The following is a 20,422-nucleotide window of genomic DNA, read 5'->3' on the forward strand; positions in this document are numbered from 1 at the left end:
AGTGATAGAACGGGTGGTGGGTAAGTGAAAGGGTAAGTAGTTTGATGGAGCGAGAGGTTGGTGGGGGTGGAGGAGAAATGAGTGACCAATTGAGTGGACGATATGGAAAGATCTGCTGAGGGTCATATTTTCCCCATTATTAGGGTGAGGTGGCAGTGCAGTGGTCAAGTCACTGGACTAGCAATCCAGAAGCCCAGGCTAATGGTCCGGGGATATGGCTTCAAATCCCACCAAGACAGTTGGTGGAATTTAAATCCAATTAATAAAATCTGGAATTAAATAGCAGTAATGACCATGAAGCCATTGTCGATTGTTGTAAAAAGCCCATCTGGTTCACTAATGTCTGTTAGGGGGAAGGAAATCTGCCATCCTTCCCTGGTCTGGCCTACATGTGACTCAAAGCCCATAGCAATGTTGTTAACTCTGAAATGGCCTAGCTAGCCACTCAGTTATATCAAAGTGCCACAGAAAAGCTGATAATGCAATGAAACCGGACAGACCACCAGGCTTTGAATTAGGCCCCAAAAATAACAAGGGTAAACCCAGCCCTGTTGACCCTGCAAAGTCCTCCTTACTAAAATCTGGGTACATGTGCCAAAATTGGGAGGACTGTCTCACAGCCTGTCATAGTCATACCCATTGTTGTAGTCACTTTGACAAACAGGCCACAAGAGTCTCAGGCACAGGTCACAACTGTTTATTCGAGCAATTGCAAGTAGAGAACCATCTCAATGCAGCTTGAGATAGCACTCTGCTAAATTACAAGTGCTCAACATATTTATACATTATTGGTCACGTACAAGAACAGTTTCCAGATTCCGATCTCGTCAACATATAGGTTTACATTAAACAGACATCTCTGGCAACAGGTACATGCATCGTATGTCCCTATTTTTCACCCAGGCAGAGACTTTCCCTCCTACCTAAACTAGGACCATTTGTTCTTCCCCTATCTGTTGAAGAGCACACTTAATCTTAGTTATTATTGCCATCCTCTGACTCCAGTCCGGCTCCCAAGGCCTTTCTGTTGCTTGCAGGCCCTAAGGCTGTGCAAGGTTCACCTAGTACCCTTTAACTGTTAATGTGCTTGGTAGCACTGGCTGCCTGGAAATTTTAAGTAATTCATTCCCTTTCAATAAATTCTCTCTTACCATAAATTCTTAATTACTTTCTTCCCCCTAACAGTCCCCCCTTTTGGCCCTTGGCTTAGCCCAAGGTAGCCAACTATAGTGCTACTGTCCATCCTTTTACGCACTGCCGCCCATTGATGCTGTCCAGCATGCCAGCTTTTTGTTGTAAAGGGTACCGTCAGACCATCTGTATCATCTGGCCATTCAATTCAGGTCTCTGGCTTCCAAAACTCCCCCAGCACCACCTCTTTTGCCACCTTCGGGTACGATGAATCAAGTATGTTAAATATATAACTAGTATCAGCTGAGTCACAACCAGACCATGGGAGGTAATCTGAATCCACAGGTGTATTTGTACATTTGAGCCCCAGTTCCACCACCACCATGTGGAGGATCCTATTTGCTCGATACCCTCTTTTAAGGCTCTAACCTGTTGATGCAGTGTATAGTAAGTTCTGTATATCTGCTGAGCATGTCTCCGGGTGCTCGGGTAATAAGGGAATTTCATAGGACAATTGGTTCAAATACTGTGCCAGGTTATTCTTAAGGCTTTGCTTGACCTGAATTGTAGTCGTTCCTCTCTTATATATTTCGACCAGTTCCACTTTCCCTACCCTTGCTGGCGTCAGTGGGTGTAGGCACACTGAATGATTATGGATGGGGCGTATCTAGTTATTCCTGTATTGGATCTTCTGCTGCCACGTGGTAATACAATATCTCCCATTCTCCATATATGCAACATGGATCGGTTCTTTTGCAGCCCATATAGTTTTCATTGTACAGTTTGAGGCTGCTGTAAATCTGCACCTTGCTTCTTCCATCTCATATATTGGATGTGCGCACACTCCTGTGGTGGTCTCTATACTATACCCTTCTAATGTGGTGCTAACTATATTTCCTTCTATGTCTGCTGCAAATGGCGGAATATCGTGGTACTTAATATAGTAATCCCCCCATATCACCCCAATATTTTCTATTCCATGTAATGTTCTGCCAGGTGTTGACATAGATATAACAGGTATCACTAAGACAATTAGCATATTATTATTCACTATACATTCAACATTTATTCTATATACACGTGTTAAACCTCTGAGCTGGCAACCGGTCAAGTCATGACCCTTATGTCATGAAAGATTAAGTAAATGTTCATTAGTTACCCATAAAGGAACTAACTCTTCATTAATCTGTCTTAAATTCTCTCGGGCTTGTTCCAGTGCCCAAGATCCATAGGTGCTGCACACATCATTTCTGCTTGCTTCGTCTGAAATATTTTTCCCTATTTCAATCAGTTTGTTGATAGTCTCCGCATGATTTTCGAGCACGGTAGCCAGACTTTAAATTAACCATGTCACGTCCTGGACTGTATTTAATTGGGTGTTATGAATTCCCTGTCCCCGCTCTAAAACCTCCTTAAGCTTAAAGCTCAAGGTCCAGACCTTCTGGTCAACAGTTGCCAGGTTCTGAATTAACCAATGATGTCCCTGTATTGAATATCGTAGCGACATCACTTATCAGGCTGCGTTTAACTCGGTTCCTTCCCAAACCTGATCGCGTCCCGCCGTTGAACTGAGATGTTTCAGGCATCAACTGGCCCATTAGTGCCCGAATGTGGGTTGAGCACCACTGGGGTAGAGCAATTCCTGATATGTCCAAGACTATGGGTACCAGCTCATGGCGTACATTATCATACAAAACTTCTGATTAACCAGTACCGAACCATTCGTCGGTCCTGGATGCGTAGTTGGACAAGGTGGGTCAGTCGGTATAGTTTAAGGGGCTTCAATTATCTCGATTCAGACTGTGGAAGTAGATGTGGGAGGCGGCTGGACAGTAGCTCTTTTGGGCGGACCTCCCACGCCCGATCTGAAGCAAACTCTTACTACAATTCAAAAGCACTTGTTCTGCTACTGTTACGTTTATCATTCCCCATTGCGTGTCGCATTCGGCACTGTCCGTGCTGTACCAAAGTTCCTCCTGCGGTGCAGGATGAGCAGGGATGATCCCTGACCTTGTTGTCAGTACTGATACGTCCACAACCAGGATCATAGACCTGTAGAGATATTAACATCGGCTCCCATTCTCCGGCTTACTGCTTGGTCAATTGTCATGTATCTTTAACTGTGTGTAATGCCTCCATTTACTTACTGTTTTCATATCTACAAGTGCGCATGTATCACCTGTCATAATTACCTCGGATGGTCCATGCCCGTTCGCTTCGATCTCACCTCGACCATCACCTGTCGGTCTCTGACTTCCTTCCTTAACTCATGCAATTGCTGACTTATTTCCCTCACTGTCTCGCATCCTTCCTTTTTGTGGTCCTACATCTCCCACTCCTACTATGATTCCCTCAGGTAGCTGCATTGCTCTCCCTGTCATTAGTTCAAATGGGGTGAACCTGGTGGTTCTGCTTGGGGTAGCCCTATGGTGCATTAAAATATTGGGCTGTTCCCTGTCTCTTGAATTGCTTTTGCAATTGATTTTTTTTTCAAGTTCAGTTCGTTCTTTCCACCATCCCTGAGCTCTATGGCTGGTAGGGAATGTGGAATTTCTGTTTAAATTTAAATTTATACATTTCTTTAATGACTCTTCCTGTGAAATGAGTTCTCTGATCTGAATCCATCTGGATAGGCACCCTCCACTCCTTCCAGTCTACTGTCTCCTGCTGCTGTCCCACGTTGGACCTCAATTCCTTAAACTGCCTACACAACTCTACCGTGCACCTTCTTATCCTATCTTTCAATCGCTCAGTATCTTCAATTCCAGTGACAGTTCTCTCTGGGAGCTGTTTAACTCTGTCTGTTATTGTAGTGTTAATCCTGTGGTCTTACTTTTTGTAGCTCACAGGCACATTAATACAATCAGTAATACGTCTATTTAGCCTTTTTCCAGCTTTCCCTTTACCTATATCCATCTTGTGGTAAATTGTTGTGAAGTATTATTTCTCCTTCCATTTCAATTCCTGAACTACAGATTCCACATAGTTTTACATCTAAGTTTTTTTCCCCTGATCATGATCATCCTAAGATTCTCTTAAGGTCAGTTTCTCTTTTGTCTTTATTGGTTATAATATTTCTTTGCTCTTTAGGCCATATTAACTATTCCGTGTCAATGAGGATCTCTGTCTTTAGATCTTTGCTTATTTCCCCCTGTGCGTTTCCAACGTCTCAGTTGATAGCCAGATTATCAAATTCACTTCCCGTTCAACAGTTTTTATATTGTGTTCTCTTTCCCTAACTCTTTCTCCTATTTGCCTCATAACATTTTACAAATGCAACAGTTACCATCTTATCTTGTTCAGGTTACCTGGAGAGACTTTAAAATCCAATAAAATATTCTCATAACAGTTTTAAAACATAAATCAAGCATTGACATGTTTTGCTTCCTTTGCTTCTTCTCAAACAACATTTTATTGTCTCAAAAGTAACCCACTAAATTGTGTCTGATCTTTTTCTTAGAATTATACCAGATTCATTAACTCAGCTAAAAATTGGATTTCTGCCAAATTTTGTCAAAGTCTTGAGCTTAGCTTCATATTTTGGGAACAGACTTACAAATACAAAAGCTTGCAGCATTTGAATTAGTGCCAATTGTTGTCAAAACCCTTTAAAATGAAAATTCTCTTTTGAGAACTTTATCACGAACCAAACCTCAAAATCTTAAACCTTGTAAGAAATGTAATGCTATCAAAATTAAAACTACCTCTTTCTTCATGTGTAATGATTTGTATCCAAATTAGAAGTCCCATATGTTTATCGACACATTCTTTATCTTTGGTTAGCATCCTCGTTATTCAAAGTAACCTGTAAAATTACGCTGTACTTTACATCTCAAGATTGTCCCAAATTCAAATTACAGTGCTGTTAGAATGCAAATTTCCTTTAATATCTAATGCATCTCTTCAAAAGAAACCCCTTTTTATCCATTGGAATTACCCTATGCTTAGGCTTTTGGTTTTCCTAGAATCCCTTGAACTTCAGGTAATTTTTCCCCTCAGAACTTTAGAACACTAACTCGTATGAGTTAATGTAACTCGTATGTATCAATCCCAATCAGTTTGGAAGCTGGTGATGCTAATCTGCAAGGGGGTGGTACAAAGGTTGGTTTATCTAACCCTGTTTAGCTTTATGATACATTCAAATTGCGATTTTGTTTTGCCAGAAATCTCAACTCAAACCTTAGACTCAAAACTTTGGAATGTTTTAGTATACTTTTCCTTTAATCTAACATGGGACTTTCAATCCTAAGGTGCTGAACGACACACACAAATGACAATTTACGGAAGAAAACACATTAAACCTCACATAAAAATGCTTCCATGCACACAGACAAACATATATCTAGAGATATGTATTTATATTCCTGTATCCTTAACTTAACAACTTAAAACACTCATATTCTAAACGAAACTTCAAATAGCAATGGGGGAAATAAAGGGATCTTGAAGGCTCCACCTATAGGGACCGTAAAACTGACGAAAGCTCACGTTTCCCCTGCTCCTGCCTGTCAGTGCTTATAAACTCCCTAGGGGTACCCCCTTTTCTCTCTTCCTCTTTCTCTCTGTCTCTCTCTCTCTCTTCAGCACAAGCAGCTCTTGTAACTTAGATCAATTATACAAGGTAATAATAACCATCACCCCTTTCTTTTCCTTACCCTTTTTCTGTTCTACCCACCACTGTTCTTGTTCTCTGGGGGTTCCCTATGGATTCCACCCCTCCTTCTGCATCTTTGTGATTAATGTTGACTGTTGTTCCGCTATGAACCTCGTAATGGAGTCCGCGATTCCCCAGTCGAGTTCCATAGCTTTATTCTGTTTTCCTAAAGGCCTTCTGTTCTTATATCCCTGTCTTTCTCTGTGCGGTAGGTTCATGCGGCCCTAACAACTTACTTATTTGAGGTATATGCGGTCTACTTGTTTAACTGGGGTCTGGCCTGCACGGCTTCGGCTAAGGTTGTATCTCAAACCGTAGCCTGCCAGCGCGTCTCTACCTCCTATCGGCGCGTCCTATCTCCTGTCCTGAGTCCTCTTCCCGATTCTTTTGATACTCAACCTGACTGTTTTCAGGTAGGCTTAACTATGGGTGGTAAGTACTCACCCACTTTGCAGAGCCGTCCCGAGGATCCGATCCGAGTATCCTGCCGACTACGCCAAACTGTTGTGGTCACTTTGACAAACGGACCACAGGAGTCTCAGGCACGGGACACAACCGTTTATTCAAGCAATTGCAAGTAGAGAACCATCTCAATGCAGCTTGAGATAGCACTCTGCTAAATTACAAGTGTTCAACATATTTATACATTATTGGTCACGTACAAGAACAGTTTCCAGATTCCGATCTCTTCAACATATAGGTTTACATTAAACAGACATCTCTGGCAACAGGTACATGCATCGTATGTCCCTATTTTTCACCCAGGCAGAGAGCTTCCCTCCTACCTAAACTAGAACCATTTGTTCTTCCCCTATCTGTTGAAGAGCACACTTAATCTTAGTTATTATTGCCATCCTCTGACTCCAGTCCAGCTCCCAAAGCCTTTCTGTTGCTTGCAGGCCCTAAGGCTGTGCAAGGTTCATCTGGTAACCTTTAACTGTTAAGGTAGCACTGGCTGCCTGGAAATTTAAAGTAATTCATTCCCTTTCAATAAATTCTCCCTTACCATAAATTCTTTCTTACTTTCTTCCCTCTAACACCCACAGAATCATACCTTACAGACAATGTCACAGGCACCACCATCACTATCCCTGGGTATGTCCTGTCCCACCAACAGGACAGACCCACCAGAGCTGAGAGCACAGTTGGGAGGGAGTCGCTCTTGGAGTCCTCAACATTGACTCCAGACATGTATCCAGGTAGTATCCTAGGCCCAACTATGTTCAGTTGCTTCATCAATAACCTTCCCTCCATCATAAGGTCAGAATTGGGATGTTACCTGATGATTACAGAATGTTCATCATTCATGAATCCTCCAATACTGAAGCAGTCCATGTCCAAATGCAGCAAGACCTGGACAATATCCAGGCTTGGGCTGACAAGTGGCAAGTAACATTCACGCCACACAAGTGTCAGGCAATGGCCATCTCCAAAAAGAGAGAATCTAATCATAGCCCCTTGATGTTCAATGGCATTACCATCACTGAATCCCCCACTATCAACATCCCGGGCCTTATCATTGACCAGAAACTGAACTGGACTAGCCATATAAATACTGTGGCTACAAGAGCAGGTCAGAGGCTGGGAATCCTGCGGGGAGTAACTCACCTCCTGACTCCCCAAAGTCTGTCCACCATCTACAAGGCGCAAGTCAGGAGTGTGATTAAATACTCTCCACTTGCCTGGATGAGTGCAGCTCCAACAACACTCAAGAAGCTTGACACCATCCAGGACAAAGCAGCCCACTTGATTGGCACCCCATCCACAAATATTCACTCCCTCCACCGCTGACAGCAGTGTGTACCATCTACAAGATGCACTGCAGGAACTCACTGAGTCTCCTTAGACAGCACCTACCAAACCCACAACTGCTACCATCTAGAAGGAAAAGGGCAGCAGATACATGGGAACCTGTAAGTTGCCTTCCAAGCCACATGACATCCTGACTTGGAAATATATCACCATTCCTTCACTATTGCTGGGTCAAAAACCTGGAACTCCCTCCCTAATAGCACTGTGGGTGTTCCTACACCACATGGACTGCAGCAGTTCAAGAATACAAATCACCACCACTTTCTCAAGGGAAATTAGGGATGGGCAATAAATGCTGGCTATTCACCGATGCCCACATCCCATGAATGAATTTTTTAAAATTATAAGAAGCACTGAGGGCAGTAATGGCACAGAATGTACTCTGGGGAGGGGACTTCAATGTAGCAGCAGTAGCACCACAACTGACTGAGCTGGCCAAGGCCTAAAGGACATAACTGCTAAAATGAGTCTATGGCAGGTGATGAGAGGAACAACTAGAGGAAAAAATCCGCTTGACCTGGTCCTCACCAATCTACATGTCGCAGGTTCATCTGTCCATGACGGTATCAGTAAGAGTGACCATTGCAGTCTTTACAGAGATGAAGTCACGTCTTCACATTGAGGATACCCTCCATTGTGTTGTGTGACACTACCACTGTGCTAAATGGGATAAATTCCAAACAAATTTAGCAACTGAGAGCTGGACATCCATGAGGTGTTCACACATCCACTGCATGGTAGGAGCTTGAAACAGCTCGCTTAACCTATAGTTCAAATTTTTGAGATATTTATCTGTCTATGTGAGTGGTATTTTCCACTAACAGGATGCTGCTGTCAGTCCAAAAAAGACATTCTGCCTAGCACACAATTGAGAAATGTTGTGTTTGAATTTAAGTGCCAGGTACATAGGCCGTACGTCCCTATTATTGGCTGATCAAATCAAATGGCATGATCCTTCGGTTGTTCATAATAGGCAGAGTACATACTGTATTCAACCAGCCTGTGCTTGAAAACTAAAAAAAAAATGTGTATTGTTAGAAATGATTCTGTGATTGGGCAGCACTTTCTGAACAGTCCTGAATGTGTTAATAGTTACTCTAACAACCAATTTAAGACAATCAGTTGAGCTTGTAATGTGACTCATTTCCACTTGCTAGAAGTGACATACGTTCATACGCATGGATCCATTCTCTGCAAACAAAAGGAATATGTTCAAGCCTTATGCCTTTTTTGAATTACCTGGGAGCTTGGAGAGCCTATGGTTCCTCATTGTTTTCTCTGTGGCAACTCCTTGACCAATCAAATTCGACTTGCCTATCGATCAGTACCCTTTACTCCTGTAGTATAAATTGTTGTGATAGTTTGAAATTTGACATTCTTGCACTTGTGATGAGAGCAAGATGAAAAGCTTCAACAACATGTCTCTCTTTACAGCAATGTTCAAGTTCTGTACTCATACCCTTACCGTATGCACTGCCAAACAGATCAATTGATGTAATGTAAAATCAAAGTATTTGAAAAATAAGGAAACAATATGACCTTAAAATAAAGACTGCAATAATCTCCCTGCTCTTTAACCTTACTTAAGTTGCAACTACACAAACTTTCCTCCAGATTTTCATAATTTTGTGTGTATTTCTAAATAGCTATATAATTTAATTTAGCTAAAAAAGTTAACTTTTACATTTTCTAATCTCTGTGGTATAAAATCTGGCCTACAAATTTTACAGGGTTACAGTAGCATAGTTGGATATGTCTCACGCCTTCTCCTCCCTCCAAGAAACATGGTAGGGTCCCCCTTGTTCTCACTTATCACCCCACCAGCCTCCACATTCAAAGGATCATCCTCCGTCATTTCCGCCAACTCCAGCATGATGCCACCACCAAACACATCTTCCCTTCACCACCCCCCCTGGCGGCATTCCATAGGGATCGTTCCCTCCGGGACACCCTGGTCCACTCCTCCATCACCCCCTACTCCTCAACCCCCACCTACGGCACCTCCCCATACATACGCAAAAGATGCAACACCTGCCCCTTCACTTCCTCTCTCCGCACCATCCAAGGGCCCAAACACTCCTTTCAAGTGAAGCAGTATTTCACTTGCATTTCCCCCAACTTAGTCTACTACATTCGTTGCTCCCAATGCAATCTCCTCTACATTGGAGAGACCAAACGCAGACTGGGCGACCGCTTTGCAGAACACCTGCGGTCTGTCCGCAAGAATGACCCAGACCTCCCTGTCACTTGCCATTTTAACACTCCACCCTGCTCTCTTGCCCACATGTCTGTCCTTGGCTTGCTGCATTGTTCCAGTGAAGCTCAACGCAAACTGGAGGACCAGCACCTCATCTTCCGACTAGGCACTTTGCAGCCTTCCGGACTGAATATTGAATTCAACAACTTTAGATCTTGAACTCCCTCCTCCATCCCCACCACCTTTCCATTTCTTCCCCCTCCCTTTTGTTTTTTTCCAATAATTTATAGATTTATCTTTTCCCACCTATTTCCATTATTTTAAATCTATACCTTTTATGCCCTTTTAGTCTTATTTCACCCCACCCCCACTAGAGCTGTACCTTGTGTGTCCTGCCATCCATTCTTAATTAACACATTCTTTTAGATAATATCACCACCTTCAACACCTCTTTGTTCTTTTGTCTGTGACATCTTTTGATTGTCTGCTCCTATCACTGCTTGCTTGTCCTTACAACCACCCCCTCCAACTTCTCTCTCCCGCCCTCCCAACCTTAAACCAGCTTATATTTCACCCCTCTCCTATTTTTACTTAGTTCTGTTGAAGGGTCATGAGGACTCGAAACGTCAACTTTGTTCTTCTCCGCCGATGCTGCCAGACTTGCTGAGTTTTCCCAGGTAATTCTGTTTTAGTTGGATATGTTACTGGATTAGTAATCCAGAGGCTTGGACCAATGATCTGGAGGCATGTCATCGAATCCCACCATGGCAGTTGGGGGAAGTTAAATTCAATTAATTCAATAAATCTGGAATAAAAAGTAAGCTCCAGCAATGGTGACCATGAAACTCAGGGTTGTTGTAAAAACCCATTCGGTTCACTAATGCGCGTTAGGAAAGGAAATATGCTGTACTTGCCTGGTTTATTCTGTATGTGACTCCAGACCCACAGCAATGGGGTAAACTCTTAACTTCTCTCTGAACTTGCCCAGCAAACCATTGGGTTCTATTCAAGAAGGCTCACCACCACCTTCTCAAGGGCAATTAAGGATGGGCAATAAATGCTGGCCTTTCCAGCCATGCACACAAGCCTACAACTATAGAAATAAAAGAAATATATAAATGACTGATGTGGATATATCATCATAAATCATTGTTTTCTGAATGTGCTCTGGGAAAGTGGATGTAAAATTGCTTCCAAAAGAGGTTTTCTCCAATGGGATTAGCTGCACCTTTTTTTCCCCCTCTTAGAGTCTATCCCTTCTAATCCTTACGAATTGAAAACTGTTTTATCTAGTAAATTGTGTTTGCTGCTCAATGTTCACTTACAAAGCTGCATTTTGAGATAAAATGGAACTGAATTTCCTTCAAATAAATTAGATTTTGTATTAAATTTCTCCAGTTTGTTCAAGAACAAAGCAGTAGGAGACTTTCATCTGCCATGCAGCAGCCTAGTGAAGGATCTCAGCTGCGCATCTGGCTTGGAAAATTATAAAGAGCACAATAGAAATATTCACTTAGATATAAGAAATATTTAATTTACACAGTGACAAGTCGATTTAAGGTAGACATTTCTATAAATACACAATGGGATTGATTTTCTTCATCCTGTAACTTGATATAACAAATTAAAAATGAAAAAGTGTCCATTTGTCCCCTACAGCAGACCTCTCACTTTATTTAATACAATGCTCTGGTAACACTTTACTATGTTTATCCCAAAGTGTGGTTCACGTGGGGCTTTTCCATTTAATAATTTCCTACATGAGGGCTTGCTTTAGGTTTAGATACCGGGCGAGCAACTAATGAATGAATCCATCTCTTCTCCACAACCCCAACTTCAAGAATATAACCCTTCTTGCTTTAATAGACATTTGGTAGTACAGAACTTGAGGATTGCTGAAAATAAGAGACATGCTATCAAAGCTTTTTGCTTTGCAATCATAAGGATGGCTCACACGAATCTTCCAAAAGTAACAGGGAAACAACAATTTTTACTGCATGAGAAGAGTGTGCTGATTGGTTGACAAGTGGACTCCAATTGGAGGCGTTGCCATGAAGAATGCAGCATGGGACAGTTAACTGCCCAGCTTTGCTCAAATTCAAACTGGGCAGGTCGAATCTGATAGGTTCATTCCACAGGGCAATGCCCTGAACAATCCAAGTCGATCTACTTATTTTGCATTTGAACAAAGTTGGGCAGTTAACTGTTTTGTGCTGTATTCTCCATGGCAACGCCTCCATCAGAGTCCACTGGCCAACCAATCTGCCACTCTCTTCTCCTGCAGTATAAATTATTGATCTCCCGTTACTGTTGGAAAATTTTTGTGAGCTATCCTGATCAGTGCAAGATGAAAAGCTTTGATAGCATGTCTCTTTCTTTTCAGCAATACTTTTACTTTAAGTTCACTCTCCCTGAAATCTAGAGATATGCTGGGTCCCAGCCTTACATCTGAGTTTTTGGGATGGTTGTGGGAAGGCTGAATCGACGCCTGTCCTATTTAAGGCCATTGGCGTAAGGAAGGCAAAGGGCAGAGGGCAGGTACTTTCAGACTTGCTGTATGGTTGCTGCAGGTGTGCGTGATCAAATCTGGTTACCGGTTGACCCACAGGTAGTTTAGGGGCCCACTGGGCCATGTTCAAGACCTGGACCCTGAATGATCTGGCCATGGAATGTTTTTATTTTTCTGTTGAAACAACCCCCATTATAGAGGGCCATCTAGAGTTTTGTTGGCAATTATCTTGGAACCCCCTCACCATTGGAGCAAGGCCCTGCTCTGTCAAGACTATGACAACCACCCCATGATTTTTTTTTAAAAGTCACGCGCAGGAATCTTTCATTCTTCAAAGTAAAGTTTGGGACTTGGAGCATCAGCACCTTCATGGACAACCCCAACAGTGACAGACCTAAGTGCTGCACCACCATCATAGTTTGATTATGCAGATGCCTAAACATTACCATTGCTACTCTAAGTGAGATACAACTTGCACAAGGAGTATGGGACCTGTAACACCTTTTTCTGGAAGGACCTCCATTGGGTAGGCTTCACCATCAAAAATGAGCTTGTCTGATACCTCAGTGATTCCCCTTATGGGATAACATCTTATGCATCTTATGACTTTCTGGCTCACCCTAGCAAAGAATCAGCATAACAGTCATCAGCGCTTACACTCCTACACTTGAGGCTACAGGTGATACCAAGAAGGGATTCTACATCAACCTTGTGCAATCCCTAGCCCAAATCCCAGCAGGTGAAAAACTGATCCTGTTCAGAGATTTCAGCACAAGAGTTGGGAAGGACACAAATCTCTGGAAGGGTGTGATTGGCAAGGACAAAGTAGGGAAAGGAAATTCCTACAGAATCTTCTCTTTATGAAATGTCTGGAACATGATCTTGTCATGACCAATGCCTTATTCTGCCATGGAGAAAAGCACAAAACCTCATGGTAACATCCATGATCCAAAACACTGGCACCTGCTTGACTACATCATTATTCAAGCAATGGGCCACAGATGTCTGCATCACCCACACCATGAGAGGTACTGACAACCACTGGTCTAATTGCTGCCTTATCCGATCTGCCATCTCCATCAGCCTGGCCCCGAATGACAAAGACAACCAAAGCAAGGCCAGGTGAAAATGAACATCAAAGGCCTTAAAGATCCCTTTGAAGGGGATCTCAAAGATCCTTTGAAGTCTCAGTCAGCAGCTCACTGTCCACCTCTTAACCTCCAGCCACCAGGAGCTACTGTGGGCCCATAGTGCCTGGTTGACCCTAAAGTTCACAATAACAAGCACCTGTGAAGAGTTCCTTGGCCTCTCTACCAGGAAGACTTGTGACTGGTGACCTAATTGAGAGTCAGCACACAACTTTCGCAAACTGGAAACATCACCACACCTCAAGAGTAAGGTAGCAGCACTACAGGTGCTTGAAGGCAATGGTGCAGCAGAAACCCTGAAACATAAAGAGAAAACAATGAGTAAAAAGGGCATGGGAGACCTAACAACTCATTAACGTCAATGACATGAGCAGTTTCTTCAGTGCTGTCAGAACAATCTGTGGCCCAAGAACTCAAGGGCCAACACTGCTCAGAGCCACGAATGGAGGGAAGGTCATCAAAGACAAGGGGGCAGTCAGTCCTTGCTGGAGATCCTGTAGGTAAGAGTGATCATAACATGATGGAATTTCACATTTGGTCTGAGGTTAAGAACTTTGGATCTGAAACTAGTGTCTTAAACTTAAATAAAGTCAAATACAAGGATATGAAGACAGACTTGGCTAAAGTGAAATGGGAAAATAGTTTAAAATGTAAGAATGTAGAGAAATAGTAGCACACATTTAAAGAAATATTTCATAACTCTCAACAAATAGATATCTCATTGAGAAAGAAAGACTATGTGAAGGATTCGCCATATATGGCTAGCTAAGGAAGTTGAGGATGGTATTAACTTGAAAGAAAAGATGTACAATGCTGCAAAGATGAATGGTATCCCAGAAGATTGGGAAAATTTTAGAAACCAGCCAAGAATGACTGAAAAAAATTTTTAAAAGGAAGAAATTAGAGTATGAGACAAAATTAGCAAGGTATAAAAGCAGGCAGTAAAATCTTTTACCAGTATATAAAAGGAAGAGAGTAGCTAAAGTAAGCATTGGTCCCTTAGATGGTGAGACAAGGGAATTAATAATGGGAAACAAGGAAATAGCAGAGAATTGAACAAGTATTTTGTATCTGTCTTCACAATAGAAGATACAGAAAGCATCCTAAGAATAGCAAAAAATCAAGAGGTAAACAAGAGGAATGAACTTAAAACAAACACGATCACCAGAGATAAAATAGTAGGAAAACTAATGGAATAAATGTTGACCAGTCCCCTGAAGTGGCGTCATTGGTACTGGATGCATTGGTTGTAATCTTCCAAAATTTAATGCAGCTGTTCAAGAAGGCAGCTTACCCTGACCTTCCCGAGGGCAATTAGTGATGGATAATAAATGTTGGCCTAGCCAGCAACGTCCACATCCCATAAATGAATAAAAAAACATAGAAAAGTACCCTGGATTCTGGAAAGTTCCCAGTGAATTGGAAAACCACAAATGTAACACCACTATTCAAGGAAGGAGGGAGATAGAAAGCAGGAAACTGTAGGCTGGTTAGCCTAACATCTGTCATTAGGAAAATGCTAGACTCCATTATTAAGGAGGTAGTGGCAGGAGATTGAGAAAATCATATTAAAATCAGGCAGAGCCAACATGGTTTTTTGAAAGGGAAATCGTATTTGACAAATTTATTACGATTCTTTGAGGATGTAACAAGTAGGATGGATAAAGGGGAACCAGTAGATGTTGTGTATTTAGATTTCCAAAAGGCATTCCATAAGGTGCCACATAAAAGGATTCTGCACAACATAAGTGCTCATGATGTTAGGGGTGACATATCAGCATGGATAGAGGATTAACTAATGAACAGGAAACAGTTAGGATAAGTGGGTCATTTTCACATTGGCAAACTACTAATGGAGTGCTGCAGGGTTCTGTGCTGGTGCCCCAACTATTTACAATCTATATTAATGACTTGCATGAAGGGACCACCTGGAATGTAGCCAAGTTTGCTGATGATACAATGATAGATGCGAGAAGGCTACAAAGAGTCTACAAAAAGATATAGACAGGTTAAGTGAATGGGCAAAAATTGGCAGATAGAGCATAATGTGGGAAAATGTGAGAATTGGCAGGAAGAAAAAAGCAGAATATTATTTAAAAGGAGAGAGACTGCAGAACTCTGCGGTGCAGAGGAATCCAAGTGTTCATGACTATGAATGACAAAAAGTTAGCATACAGGCACAGCAAGTAATTAGGAAGGCAACTGTAATGTTGGCTCTTTGCAAGGCGGCTTGGGGTAGAAAAGTAGAGAAGTTTTGCTGCAAATGTACAGAGCATTAATGAGACTGCACCTGAAGGACTGTGTACAGTCTTATTTTCTCCTTAAGAAAGGATATAATTGCATTGGAAGCAGTTCAGAGAAGGTTCACTCAACTGATTCCTGGGTTGAAGGGGTTACTTAATAAGGCATTATTGAGTGGCTTGCGTCTTTTGTCATTGGAATTTAGAAGAATGCAAGGTGATCTTATCGAAACATGTGAGATCGTGAGAGGGCTTGACAGAGTAGATCTGTGAGGATGTTTCCTCTTTTGGGGAATCTAGAACTAGGGGCACAGTTTAAAATAATGGTTTGCCTATTTAAGACAGAGATGAGAAGGGATTTCTTCTTTCTGAGGGTGATTAGCCTTTGGAATTCTCTTCCATAGAGAGCAGTGGAGGCTGGGCCATTGAATATATTCAAGGGTCTAAGTAGGACAGATTCTTGATCAACAAGGCAATTAAGGGCTATGGGGGCAGGCAGGAAAGTGGAGTTAAGACCACAATCAGATCAGCCTTGATCTTATTGAATGGTAGAGCAGGCTCGATGAGCCAAATGGGCTATTCCTGCTCCAATTTCTTATGAGAGAACATTTTGAAGAACTCCTCAACTAAGAATGTGTCTTCGACTTGAACACCTTTAACTCCATTCCTCAATACCCCATCAGGCTCAGCCTGAGTGACACCCGAGTCTGGAATGAAGTTGAAAAAGCCATTCGGCAACTGAAAACACCAAAACCTCTGGAAAGAGTGGAATCACTGCCAAAATGCTGAAACACGGCAGAGATACACTCCAGGCACGGCTGCACAACCTCATATCCCTCATCTGGGAAGAGGAGTGCAAGCCAATGGATCTCGGGGATGCAGTGATCGTGACTATATTCAATAAGGGAGCCAAGTTTGATTGCAGTAACTACAGAGGAGTCTCCTTGCTGTCTGCCAGCCATGGCGAAGATTGTTGCAAGGATCCTCCTCAAAAGCCTTCTCTCACTTCCAGTGTCACAATGCAGTTTTTGCCCAATGAGAGGCACCGCAGACATGATCTTCATTGTGTGGCAAATCTGAGAAAAATGCAAGGGACAGCACCAACCACTGTATGTGGCCTTTTTCAACCTCATGAAAGCCTTTGACTTTGTCAACCATAAAGACTTATGGAGTATCCTCCTCAAATTTGGCTGCCCACAGAAATTTGTTGCCCTCCTCCACCTACTCCACATTGACATGCAGGCCATGATCCTCACCAATGGAACCACCACAGACTATCTCAGTGAAGACTGGGGTCAAACAAGGCTGTGTCACTGCATCAGCACCCTTCTCCATTTTCCTTGTTGCAATACTGCACTTCACCTCCACAAATTACCCACAGGCATGGAGATAATTTATAGAACAGACAGGAAACTGTTCAATCTATGCCGCCTTCAATTTAAAACCAATTGCTCTAAAATTTCTCCAGCCTCAGTCAATGTGCTTCAGAATGCAGATGATGTGGAACTGATTGTGTTCAAACCCTGTGGTTTGCACCCACAACCTCCTGACAGAAATGAGTGTTGCCAAGCTGAAACTGGCCAACTTTCAGATGTTAAGTTGGTTAAATCAGTTAGTGAAAATGTGTTTCATTTTGATTCTTTAAATCATTGTTACTGGTAAATTAGCTCTTGACCATACAGGCCAGCAGTGAGTCTGATTTACCACCAAGAGAGCCTTCATTGCTATAAATAGAATGATTCAACCTAGGGAAGGTAGTATGCCTTGGACATTTTCTTGGATATGTATTTTCATCAGTAGATGACGATCATAAACTAAATCTATTAAGTGAATCATTCTTATGAAAGACCATAAGACCTAGGAGCAGAAATTAGGCCATTCGGCCCATCGAGTCTGCTCCGCCGTTCAATCATGGCTGATAAGTTTTTCAACCCCATTCTCTCACCTTCTCCCCGTAACCTTTGATCCCCTTACCAATCAAGAACCTATCTATCTCGGTCTTAAATACACTCAATGACCTGGCCTCCACAGCCTTCTGTGGCAATGAATTCCATAGATTCACCACTCTCTGGCTAAAGAAGTTTCTCCTCATCTCTGTTCTAAAAGGTCTTCCCTTTACTCTGAGGCTGTGCCCTTGGGTCCTAGTCTCTCCTACTAATGGAAACATCTTCCCCACATCCACTCTATCCAGGCCTTTCAGTATTCTGTAAGTTTCAATCAGATCCCCCCTCATCCTTCTAAACTCCAATGAGTATAGACCCAGAGTCCTCAAACGTTCCTCATATGTTAAGCCTTTCATTCCTGGGATCATTCTTGTGAACCTCCTCTGGACCCTCTCCAGGACCAGAACATCCTTCCTGAGAGATGGGACCCAAAATTGCTCACAATATACTAAATGTGGTCTGACCAAAGCCTTATAAAGAGTCAGCAGCATATCCCTGCTTTTATATTCTAGTCCTCTCGAAATAAATGCCAACATTGCATTTGCCTTCCTAACTACCAACTCAACCTGCAAGAGAATCCTGGACTAGGACTCCCAAGTCCCTTTGCACTGCAGATTTCTGTATTCTCTCCCCATTTAGAAAATAGTCTATGCCTTTATTCTTCCTACCAAAGTGCATGACCTCACACTTCCCCACATTGTATTCCATCTGCCACTTCTTTGCCCATTCTCCTAACCTGTCCAAATCCTTCTGCAGCCTCCCCGCCTCCTCAATACTACCTGTCACTCCATCTATCTTTGTATCATCTGCAAACTTAGCCAGGATGCCCTCAGTTCCTTCATCTAGATCATTAATGTATAAAGTGAAAAGTTGTGGTCCCAACACTGACCCCTGCGGAACTCCACTAGTCACTGGCCGCCATCCTGAGAAGGACCCCCTTATCCCCACTCTCTGCCTCCTGCCAGACAGCCAATCTTCTATCCATGCTAGTAGCTTGCCTCTAACACCATGGGCTCTTATCTTACTGAGCAGCCTCCTGTGCAGCACCTTGTCAAAGTCCAAGTAGATAACATCCATTGGCTCTCCTTTGTCTAGCCTACTCATTACCTCCTCAAAGAATTCTAACAGATTTGTCAGGCTTGACCTCCCGTTGATGAAACCATGCTGACTTTGCCCTATTTTACCATGCACTTCCAAGTATTCTGAAATCTCATCCTTAATAATGGACTCTAAAATCTTACCAATGACCAAGGTCAGGCTAATCGGCCTGTAATTTCCCGTCTTTTGCCTCACTCCCTTCTTAAACAAGGGGGTTACATTAGCGATTTTCCAGTCCTCTGGGACCCTCCCTGACTCCAATGATTCCTGAAAGATCACCACTAACGAAAGTATTTACCAATTTTTTTTATTCATTTGTTCCTACACACACACAGCACAAAGAGGATGTTTATTGAGGATGAATAAAAGTGACAAATGTTCCTGCTAGCTCTTAGTTTACAACAGACGGTTGTTTGTGAAATCCTTTCAATGAAGACTGTGCCCACTAGGAAATATGTTGAGAAAGCTTCAGACTCATTTCATATTGACTCCTTACTGGTGGCAGATAGTAAGGAATTCAAGTCTTAGAGGTGACAAGACAGTGCGCTAGCCCATAACTGCCCCTTGAAAACACAGTAGTTTTGTGGTTATGTTAGCAATCCAAAGGTCACATGTTCAAATCTCATCATCTTAACTTTGTAAAATTACATTCTAATAAATCTGGTAACTTATAGGGTAGCACTTTTAAAAATAAACAATAAGCCTACTAGTGTTCTTTAAGGTTTGGCCTACAAATGACTACAGTGGTTGATTGTTATTGCCCTCAGGGAAAATAGGAATGGGCAATAAATACTGCAGACTGATTCAGTCTGGACCCATCTGTGCGGTGTGGAACATATCAAAGGGATAATGCTTCCCAGTTTCTGAACTGTCTCTGGATCAAACTCTTCCTTGTTTGAGCCATTCCACCTAACCAGCTGAGGAAATTGTCCCTGGGATGTGCCAAAGCACACTTCAGCCATTCGATTACAATGCAGGTAATGGGATCAAACCCAGGACTTTCCTAAACAAAAACAGAATTACCTGGAAAAACTCAGCAGGTCTGGCAGCATCGGCGGAGAAGAAAAGAGTTGACGTTTTGAGTCCTCATGACCCTTCGACAGAACTTGATCAGGACTTTCCTGATCTGTATGGCTCAATTCTGTACTGCGCACAGCTTTAACACATGAAGCCATCAAGGAATCTTCTTCATCAATCTTTTTTCCTTCTCTGCTGTTAGATGTTTGCTTGATCGTCAGTATGTAAAGCTGTATTTGTATTCTTATAATTTTCTCCTACTCTGTATTTCTCAGGTCAAGCAGAGGGTGCTATCCCTGCTGAACAGGCCTCTTATGGTAAGACAGTTTCAGCATAAATACAGAATGTTAAATCCCAGTATGTACGCATGTGAATTGTATTTCCAAATTATCTGCCAGAGAATGATAACGGGGGCCTCTCCAATTTATATTGCTGTTTATTTAGTTTTGATCCCCGAAGAGTGGTGATCCCAGAATGGTTGCCCCCGTTTATACTGCTAAAATCAGCTTTCTTATCCCACTGGTGCATTTTAACAGGCCCGTGATTCTGCTGTCAGGATAAGGGTACTGGTCCTAGCAACAACATTGATGCAAGGTTCTGGCACCATCTCTCACCATCCATACTAAACCAGAAAAAAACACCTTAGCCAGGATTTTCCAGCCCCGGCATGGTG

General features: G+C 42.4%; 1 protein-coding gene across 7 annotated transcripts in view; it reads left to right on the plus strand.

The window, feature by feature from the left end:
• LOC121286408 (rabphilin-3A-like) overlaps window positions 1-20,422 on the plus strand; it is a 161,794-nt gene that overhangs the window by 62,380 nt on the left and 78,992 nt on the right. For 6 of the 7 annotated variants that reach the window (XM_041203502.1, XM_041203501.1, XM_041203500.1 and 3 more), the window contains one exon: window positions 20,025-20,066. The exons of the other annotated variant lie outside the window; for it this stretch is intronic. In XM_041203502.1, the coding sequence (XP_041059436.1) occupies window positions 20,025-20,066 (42 nt within the window). The remainder of the gene's footprint in view (window positions 1-20,024; window positions 20,067-20,422) is intronic. 7 annotated transcript variants of the gene reach the window in all.

Source organism: Carcharodon carcharias, chromosome 13, assembly GCF_017639515.1.
Source record: "Carcharodon carcharias isolate sCarCar2 chromosome 13, sCarCar2.pri, whole genome shotgun sequence".
NCBI classification, from domain to species: domain Eukaryota; kingdom Metazoa; phylum Chordata; class Chondrichthyes; order Lamniformes; family Lamnidae; genus Carcharodon; species Carcharodon carcharias.